This window comes from Spinacia oleracea, chromosome 1 (assembly GCF_020520425.1).
Source record: "Spinacia oleracea cultivar Varoflay chromosome 1, BTI_SOV_V1, whole genome shotgun sequence".
Lineage (NCBI taxonomy): Eukaryota > Viridiplantae > Streptophyta > Magnoliopsida > Caryophyllales > Amaranthaceae > Spinacia > Spinacia oleracea.
The window spans coordinates 4171281-4181445 of NC_079487.1; the positions used below are offsets into that span (position 1 = coordinate 4171281).

Consider the following 10165-nt stretch of genomic DNA (forward strand, 5'->3'; position numbering starts at 1 on the left):
TTGAAAACCGTCTACATTTATCAGCATTTGGAATAAAAAGCTGGTGTAATATTGGTTCGAGGAAACATAAATCAATCTCGGGACTGGACAAAATGATCCACTCCGAAAGGGAATTTCAGTCAAATTACTAGTTCTAGTTTTCAAGCTTTAAAATTACTCAAAAATTTCGAGAGGATCATTTTATTCAGCACGAGAGATGTCACCAAATCCTTTGGTTTTCGTCATAGTCAACAAAGGAACTCTCAACCAACACCAGATGGATTCTAGGATACAAAAAGTGCTGACTTTGCAACCCTACAAATTTGGAGCAATGACAACAGCTCGCTCTCTATCATACAAAAAAAATGCTGACTGACTAAGTGGTTGTTATAGCTGTGATATGAATAAATATCTGCTTCTTCTTACGGGAGTATTTTCCGACGGCGACGTGGAGTTTCCCTCTTCACATACATCTTTTCTGTATCGTTCAATGGTCGTGTTGATCCATCTGGTAGACTCACAAATTTCCATCCACCACTTCCTCCACGCTTTCCTCGAGGTCCTAATTTCTCCACTACTAAACTCCAACCATCTGAAGGGCGTCTCCTACTATATTTGTGCACTTTAACCTCATTCTTGAACTGCATTTCACCAAAAGTGGAGATTGCATTACATAGCAAGTTAAAAAGAGCATTCATCACTTGAACCAAATCATTGTTGTCAAATTTTCTATTTTTTATCAACCCTTGCACGCAATGAAAGTCGATGGTCACTCTCATAATAACAAATAAAAAGTATTAATAAACAACATTCGAGGTTCTTCCACTTTTTATTCAAGAAACTAGATATTAGAGATATACTGCATTTTTTTGAAAAAAATGAACAGATACTAGAGATATCGCTTTAGCAGACAAGGCGTCCCAGAGAAAAAGAACTAAAACTTTGCAAAAAGGTTGTTTTATGGAGGAGTGAGTTTTAGTGTAATACAAAGTATGATTTTTGCGATCGTAATTTTTAATTTCCTGCTCTATTTGGTATTCAGCCCACACTACCTAAAAGGTTAAAAGTCAAAACCATCTAGTTAAAAGAATAGGAATCTGAACCTATCATTCAAGTGTATCCATAGGTCCATAACCTTGATGCAGCAGCAAAAGGGTGATTAAGTGCAACCCACCCAACAGCGGAGTTTGTGTGTGTATGTGTAGGGGAGGGGGGGAGAGAGAGATACTTTGGACACTCACCTTCATCTTGTTGAAGTTAAACCTCTGAAGGAATTCTTCATACAATATATCGTCTTCCTTCTTTGATATCTCATAGTGTACTTCATCAGGATCTCTAGTGGTGCCGTCCCAACCCTCAGGCATGACCTTAAAATCAGGTTTGTATGGAAGTGAGGCTACATGAAACTCTCTGTCATGGGAAACGAAGAATCTGCAAGAAAGAAACAACAGGGTGAATTCAAAGGAGAAACTGTCAAACTAGTAATTATTATATGAACCATTTCTTTTTTATTTAAGCATAACATCATACTACAATTGTCCATTTCCGATGGAGCCAAAGATTCATTTGTTCTTTTGGCTGTGGAATGTGATGGGCTAAATCAAAATGGCTCTTAATACCTCTTCGCTTCCTTTCGATGAAGTAGAAGACGGTCGTCCCGTTGTTGTCCCGTTGTTGTCCCGTTATCGCTTTTGGGTCAATTGGAAACAACCTCTCTGCAATTGCAGGGGTAAGGTTGCGTACGTCCGACCCCCCCTTACCCCGCTTCTTGCGGGAGCCTCTTTGAGGCAATGGGGTAATGATAATGATAATGATGATAACATAATACTACACTTTGGACATCAACCAATTCTGAGTAAGTAATGCAATCCTGGACACAAATAACAAATGAAAGAGATATCTGCAACTACAAGCTTGGGAACCCTGATCCCGCTATCTATTGATCCTGTAAGTTCCCGTATCTATTCTCCCAGTAAATTGCAACCTTCAGAGTAGAGTATTTCACTTAAAAAATCGCCATGGGTTTGCATATTTGCTCAATGTGCAAGTTACACTGGGTAGAAACAGTTAGGCCTTTATAATTTCCCACATTCCTTTTGGTGACTCTAGTATCTTGAAGAAATCCCTCTTTCGCATCCATGCTAACCGTCTATACCCAACTAATCCACTCAATGGCTACAAGTGTAGCTTAGAGCCTAAAACAACAGCACTCCAATATCTCTGAAGAAGCTCCCAATAATCCAGTAACATGGCCAAAACAGTCACTTTTGAAGGGGTAAGTTAGGTAATATATACAATATTTCCTTTGGAATTAACTGTGTGCACAAGGTACCTGGCACTTTGGGATTGTGCACAATGCAAGATATTTCTTGACTTGTCAGTTGCTGACAGTTTTTAGCAGATGTGGCAAAAGTTTATCCCACCCCAGTCCTGTCCTCCCTCTTCCCCTGCCCTTCTACCTAACCTGATGATGGTTACAAGTCCAAGACACCAATGTGCTGTCCAGGCTTTCAGATACTAAAATAATTGTATATCATCCTAGAATCCGCAATGAGATGTCCATGTTCCCATTCTCTTATTTATAATTTGTGAACAAAATAACATAAGAGGCAAAGAGTGTAGTTGGGTTTTCATATTTGAGTTGGGAAATGGATCAGACGATCCATAAGGGTCTAAAAAAGTACATTATGAGGTCCATTTGTTTGCTTTTGTTTTTTTTCCTTTGGGGAGGGATGTACAAGTGTTGGAGTGCATTAAAAAGACACCAAGGGATAAATGGGAACAAGAATAAGGCCTCAATCTCAATCGTACATTACGTCACTAGACCTAGAAGCAAAAGATACAGGTATATGCCCTCAAACTAAAGAATCGTAATTTATCTTGTCTACAAACCAAGGTATAGCTCTCAAGCTGACTAGGAGGCTTAACAAGCACGAGCTAAATCCTCAAGAAACTCCTGATACCTTTCAACTTTACTCACAAAGCTTAAAGTCTTAAACACAACAAACAAAGCCTTCAATAATCTGAATATTCCTTTTTTCTATCCACGTGCACAATGCACCACAAAGCAGATAGGACCAGTTCCCCACTTCAATCATCCACTAATTCTGCATTTGGCTCTATCATTTTGCAACTTAATCGTGGAGGCACGACTTGATTTTACTCTTTGGGCTGCTAGTGAGGTTTGATCTCCGTAGATGAAAGGGTTACCATAACGCTACTCCCTCTTCCTCCCGAAGGCAACTTTTAGTTCTATTATGGGTAAGAGAGCGGTGAAAGAAAAGGACGGTGGTGAAAGAAAAGAAAAGAATTAACAAAAGTCATCAGGGGGTCAAACAACCATATAAGATACTTAAGTAACAAGATATGACTTATCAATTTTGTATGCAGTGCAAACAATCCCAAACCATAAGGGTACACCACACATAAAACTATGACCAAAGAGCAACTTATTACCCTATTACAAAAGGTAAACCATAAATTTTCTTAAATTTCAATCCAATTTCATACCATGGTTCCCCAATATACAAAGTCCATGATTCTGCATCTTAAATCATAAGATGTTAAACGAGCCAGAATGTCAACCATATGACCTCTTAAATTCAGAGCTCAAAGATACTTGATTGCTCTCTAATGTTAGTATCTGGAAGTCAGCACACATTTCAAAAAAACTACAGTAGATTATCAGACTAGAAACTCGACAATTTAACCCTACAACTAAAGTTACTCTCCTCCTAAATACACAAATCATCGTGTTTCTGTAATATGGGAAATTTCTTTTCAATTCTGAAGATTGATCAACAATTTAACTCCTGTAATACGCGATGATATTGGAGGAACAACTTAATCTTCAATTCTCCACTGGGAGTAGAACATACACAAGATAAGGGGAAAAACAACAAAATGTGGCAAGACAGAAACTATTACTGAAAAGGGTTTGAAAGGCAAACATGGGGAATTTGTCTGATACAAGTTTAGGTCAAACTAAGCAGATATGTTCTCCTTCAGGCTTCAGTAAGTAGCATAACAGTAGACAGCATATACAACAATAACTGCATAGCCGAATGCAAACACAAAAAAAGTGAATATCCAGTAAGAGAAAATAATACAACAACCTAAAGTAGAAAATTGCACAGAAGCATGCTAATAAGAAAAGGACTTGATGCAAAGGGGAACAGCTGAGCACAAGAACAGTGATACCAATGAAAATAGTCTAACAATGGGTACAGAACTAAGGACCTGGTAAGAGAGGAAACTCCATGACAAATTATAAAAAGATTTGAATTGAAATTTCCAGTAGTCAGGAGACTGAAACTAGTTCTGTTTTTTAAGCAATTACATAAAAATCTTCAACAGGATAGAACGGTGCAATTAGTATCATTTGGTTTCCATATTCAACTACAGCCATCTAAGCAATGGATTCTAACAAATTCTCCACATAATACTTCTGCAATCAAAATAAGCACGCATATCTATATCTAGTATTTAAAAAACCAAAATGACATGTGTCCCCCACCCTGTTACTCTCCTCTTCATTCATTAAAAAAAAACAGGAAGAAAACAAAATGTTAGGTGGAGAGACTTCATCACGCACAAAATTTCCACCCTTCCATATTCCCAATTCTCACTTAACTCAACTTCATCCTCTTCTTTAATGATCATTCAATTCCAGTAAGCAGTTATCAATACCTAACTACCGATCCTCCATAAATTTTTTATCTTGAATTACCATCATGCATTACTTTAATCATCACCATTACTATTTCCTGTACCTAAAGCTTTTGGGGGGAAAAATGAAAACAAAAGTAAAAGTCCTAGATAGTAGATACGAATTGTATTACCAATACCTATACACATCCGGTGGTTGAACACTAACACATATCAGAATCCAATTAGGAAAGTCAACCACAGTACCAAATTGAGTCACCCAAGCGATCAACAGGCAGGGCAATTCAAAAATCAAGGACTAATCATTTATCGCATATCATTTTCATTACACATCAAAGAAACAAAACACAAAGCCAACCACCAATTAGCACAGCACAATAAACATCCACCTACATTCACTATCTGGTTAGTAATAATCGAACTCAATAACATACAAAAATGCATAAAGAAATGAGCTTACTCAGGGAAAGTATCGATCAAAAGCTCAACAGAATCATCCAAAGGCTCACCAAGCTTTTTCTCCTCTTCTTCTTCAAGCTCCTTAAGCCAAAGAATGGCAACCACTCTTTGCCTCATAATCCTAAAATCCTTTGCCAGCCTTTCAACATCATAAACCTGAGGGTTCTCCTTATGCAACCGGTACATCTCCGCCTTTTCAGAATCCTTCAAGTAAGAACCTCTAGCACCAGGCTCAGTGATTTGCCTCAACAACACACTAGTCTCCTGCATCTTCTCATCCCACACATCCTCATCATCCAACTGTCTCTTCGCCGCTTTCTCCGCCTGGCGTTGCAGTTCCTTCAATTGCTGACTCAAGGGATCATTGGAAGAGACGGAACTCGTTTGAGGACCACCTCCACCACCACCACCACCACCAGAAGCTGATGACGGAGTAACCTGATGACCCACCGCTTCTCCGTCAAAGTGGCTTTTGGTTAAGCCAGTAGACCACGATGAACCCATGTCTTCCCACTGGAAACCCCCACCACCACTACCATCGCCGCCTTTGACGTTATCCCATGGGAGATTTCCTCCGCTATTTTCCGATTCATTCGAGAAACCTCTAGAATTTGTAAAATGCTTGGGATTAGGGTTTCCAAATGGGGTGATTTCTGATAAATACTTCGACAAAACACTTGCACTGCTACAGTAACTTGAAGCAGGATTTCGCGATACGATTCTACTCAGATATTGCATCCTCTTTGCAATGGGGAATACGAGAAGAGAGGAAAAAAAATAAGTCCTAAGAATCAGCTAGAAATACAGAAATGAATTCGTAATAATGTTAATCTGAAATGGAGGGTGAGGTTTTCTCCATTGATGAAGGTTTGAGCTTGATGATCAGTGATGGTAGAGGGGGAAATAGAGGGGAGTCGGGATTGAAGCTAGGACAACTGAAAATCCTAAACCCTAGAACATGATTCGGATTCGGGAACGGTTATGAGGAAAGACCCGCCGGGTTTGGTTCGAAACTGGACCTGGGTCTAACATTAGGAAATTGGATTTTGGGTTTCGATTCGTATTTCTCAATTTGTTAGACACAAAATGATTTTTTTTTGTTTTTTTTTAAGGAACGATCGAGTGCCACATAGGAAATCTAATGGTTTCGTCCGATGAAAAATAAGATTTCTAATTTATTTTTGAATTTAAAAAATCGAGTGTCATATAGATAATTACTAGTTTAGGGCCCGTGCAACGCACGGCTATTACTAAAACAATTTATTATTTTAATAGTAACTTAAAAAACTTGTGATATTAGGAAAACATGAAAGTAAAAAGGATATATGAAAAAATATAAATTCAAAGTTGTGTAAAAAAACATATTCAAGAACTAAATTTGCATATATATTACTATACAAAGTTAAAAATTATAGTCGTTTACTTGTATGTAGAACGATCTAACATTGTTAACCAAACCTGAATGACTCAAGACTAATTTTCGAAAAGACCCGAGCATAACCGAGTTAGTCAAATACAACATAATTTGAATTGAGTAAAATCTTGATAAATAAACTCATATGTTAGTCTACTTACCATGTATTATTACTTTAATTAACATTCTTACTTACCAGTTACCCTGTATTATATTATTAATAGTAGATTAACATAAGAGTTTATTTATCAATATTTTTTTATATTTCTTATCAGATTAAAAAGTTATAATAATGCATAAATAAAATTATATCATAAAGAAAAAAATAATATTGATTTAGTTTTCCTCCAATAATATATTATGCAGTACACATCTATAATAATTAAAATATATTTTTATCTTAGTTTCCTAAAAAAAACCGTAATGTAATTGAAAGAGTTTAATTCCGTGAGGATTTCATTCCATCAATCAACAATATATACAAAGTATTTCGAGGCTAATCAGCCATGATTCTAACTATGCACTATCTGATCTTTGACTAAGTTAGGTAACAAAATATCTACGTAACTTATTTACATCAACTAAATATATGCTCATATATTCTTAACAAATAAATATACTCTCATATATTCTTAACAAATAAATATACTCTCATATATTCTAACAGTAACTTATTTATTTTAAAGTAAAAAAATAAAAAGGCATTTTGGCGGGAAAATTTTACACCAGGAATTAACACGTGTCATTCCTGATGTCTCTTTTAGTATATAGTAATAGAAGGGTATGGATTTTGCCAAGGCAAAAATTGATATATACAAGGCAATGGAATTACCCTCTGCCCTCGATATTCTTCTGCCATATATATGCTATTTTATAAAATTGAATCAAATCTTCCATGCTTCTTTGTTGCCAAAAATATGAAACCATAATATATTCTCATCCTCTACTAATTTCATTAAACTGATTCCACTTTGTATATTTGTTGCACGGTGGATCATAATTCATAAAATAACCAGGTCATATAAAGTATCATCTCCATTTAACTGAAGCTTTTACCGATCATCCTCTGTTTCCATTTCTTGCTTTCCGCACGTCACACAATATTTCTATGCCATTGATAACTTAGCTTCACCTTGTTGATTACATGAATTGATTTCAATACTCTTTGTTTTCATATCTCAACTTGCAATGAATGTGGTAAATAATTTAATGTAATTAAGTTTGAGATATATAATCTATCTACTAAATTTACTCCTTCAAAAGCATTGGTAAGTTCCAAAGTGCCCTCCAATTTATTTATTTTAACACTGATGAATGATTATGAGAAGTGATGAGTGGGCAAGGAAATTATGGCGGAAGCGGCAAACTAGTAAATAGTAACGGAGATGGAAGAGATCAGTACCCAATACCCATAATTAATTTAGAGTCAAGATTCATTAGAATATATTATATTTTTTTTTTTGGCAACACAAATCGTGGGAGATTTGGTTGAGCCTGGTAATTGGCATTTTTTACAGTACGAAAATCACGGGCAGCGGGTAGTGGGAATTGCCCTGGATATATCATTTTTTGCCTTGGAAAAATCCGCACCCATAATTAATTAGGTGCCACATGAATATTTAGATTAATTAATTACTAATATATATAATTTCATCCAAAATATTGCAAAAGTGAGCTTCAGTATACTTTGTTTATATATACTAGGTGATGCTTTGATTATTCGTAACATTAGCTTTGATATACTTTGCTGATGTTTTGGATTTTGTTATTGAATTGTATGATTGAACCATGTTGGTCATATACTACTATTGAATAGTTTTGAGGGACTTCTTTTTAGTTGTATCTTTTTTTTTTTTTTTTTTTTTGGTAATGACAATACAAAAAAACTAGACTGCTTTTCTAGCCTTGGAGGCTAAAAAATGAGCCCTAGCAACAACAGACCTAGGAACTTTAGAACAACAGAAATAATCAAAGCTATAAATAAGGGAAAGGATATCTTTTGAAATCGAGACCACTTCCATTCTAGCAGATGTCGGGTTTTTCAAAATATGAATCACTTCCATGCAGTCCGTTTGGACTTCAACTCTCGTGTCTAAGCATGCCACCTCTTGAAGTGCCAGCCATATAGCAGTCAATTCTGCATGAATCGGAGATAAGGCTCTAATGGTTTGTTGTCCTTCACGTTCCACGCCCGAAGGTGTGCCAATCACCCATCCTGCTCCTGCATGTGAGCGTGCCATATCTGTAACCTTGCCGAACTTTTTCCAAGCTCCATCTGTGATGACTATCGTTGGTTGAGGGCCCGTCGCTGTTCCATATTTCCAGAAAGGGTCCTCTACCCTTCCCGTGATGATCATGCTAGAAGTCGCCCCCCCACCCAATTTAGCTGTCAACCCAGTGATTCGCTTCAAGTAGTCCCTGTGAATGGCGAGGATCTTTTCCGGATTGCATTTCTCCCTTCCAAAAACAATCTCATTCCTGTGCAGCCAAATGCTCCAAAGAAGCCCAATGAAACCTGTAGCTGCATCCTCCCCCGGTTGGTGGTGCCATAGAAAAGTGATGAAATTGCGGGCCCATTGTCCCATATTTAGGGTATGGCCGGTGGGTCGAATCCCAAAAGTCGATGTTGCCCAAATTCTACGGATCAGATCACAATCTCGTAGCATATGTTCTAGCGATTCTGGAGCGTTCTGGCAGAACACACAATTCACCTAAACTCCCACGCCTCTTCTCTGTAGAGCAACCTTAGTTGCTACAGCATTGTTCATGATTTTCCAACCAAAAAGTTTGCATTTTGGCATTGTTTTCATCTTCCAGTACTTTTTCCAGAATCTATCTTCCGAGCTTTCATGGCTCCCATTCCGCAAGAACTTGCACCCTGATTTAACTGTGAATTTCCCAGACCCTGAACCTCCCCAAATGAGACCATCCTCCTCTGGAGTCTTGCGTAAGTGAGTTGAAAGAATATTTCTTGCTATGTCTGCTGGGAACAACTGCCAAATTTGTGTCATGTTCCAACATCCATTACCTGTAATGAGCTCAGACACCCAACGAGGTCTCGCTGCCACCTCCCCCGTTCCTTGGCTCTTGAAAGCCGCTTTACCACATCTTAACCAGATATCCTCCACTATATCAATGGATTTCCCATTCCCCACTATATGAGTCAACCCTAAATTAAAGGCTGTGGCTGCATTGCACAAACTTCTATATGCCCAAGAGGCTCTACCAACTAGTTTTCTCGAGCGCGCTTTATCAATTGGAAGCTTCCCATATTTTCCTTTAATCACCCGGCTTACCAAAAGACCACTATGGGATTGGATACGATCCGCATTCTTGAATAAGATGGATTGGTTTAGATGAAAGACATTTCTCAGCCCAAGTCCGCCTTCTGTTTTGCATTTCTGGAGGGTGGTCTGGTTCTTCCAGTATATGGGCTTCTTATCCATGGATCTCGTCCACCAAAACTTAAGACAAAGGGACGAGATTTTTCCGACAACTTTTTTTGGAATATGAAACACTCCCAGAATATGGGAGGCCAAAGAGAGGAGAACCGAGTTAACAAGAATCAATTTCCCCGCTTGAGACAGGGAGCAAAACTTCCAAGAGGATATCCGTTTCAGGACCCTATCCACTATAAAGTCAAAT

The 10165-nt window shown here is 37.6% G+C and overlaps 1 protein-coding gene across 1 annotated transcript; it reads right to left on the minus strand.

Annotated features, from left to right (window-relative positions):
- On the minus strand, nt 1-6069 carry LOC110795388 (protein GAMETE CELL DEFECTIVE 1, mitochondrial). The gene is made up of 3 exons (XM_022000392.2): nt 5108-6069; nt 1221-1410; nt 1-620 (listed from the first exon to the last, which is right to left on the minus strand). The coding sequence occupies exons 1-3, from the start codon at nt 5842-5844 to the stop codon at nt 402-404; spliced, it is 1146 nt and encodes a 381-aa protein (XP_021856084.2). The 5' UTR covers nt 5845-6069; the 3' UTR covers nt 1-401.
- Nucleotides 6070-10165: the final 4096 nt, after the last annotated feature.

Bases quoted from the DNA above. Each gene is read 5' to 3' on its own strand.
- LOC110795388 (XM_022000392.2), bottom strand. From the start codon at position 5,844: ATGCAATATCTGAGTAGAATCGTATCGCGAAATCCTGCTTCAAGTTAC. The intron at 1,411-5,107 runs GTAAGCTCATTT...TCTTTCTTGCAG, and splicing joins TTGATCGATACTTTCCCTGA to ATTCTTCGTTTCCCATGACA. The intron at 621-1,220 runs GTGAGTGTCCAA...GGTGAAATGCAG, and splicing joins TTAACTTCAACAAGATGAAG to TTCAAGAATGAGGTTAAAGT.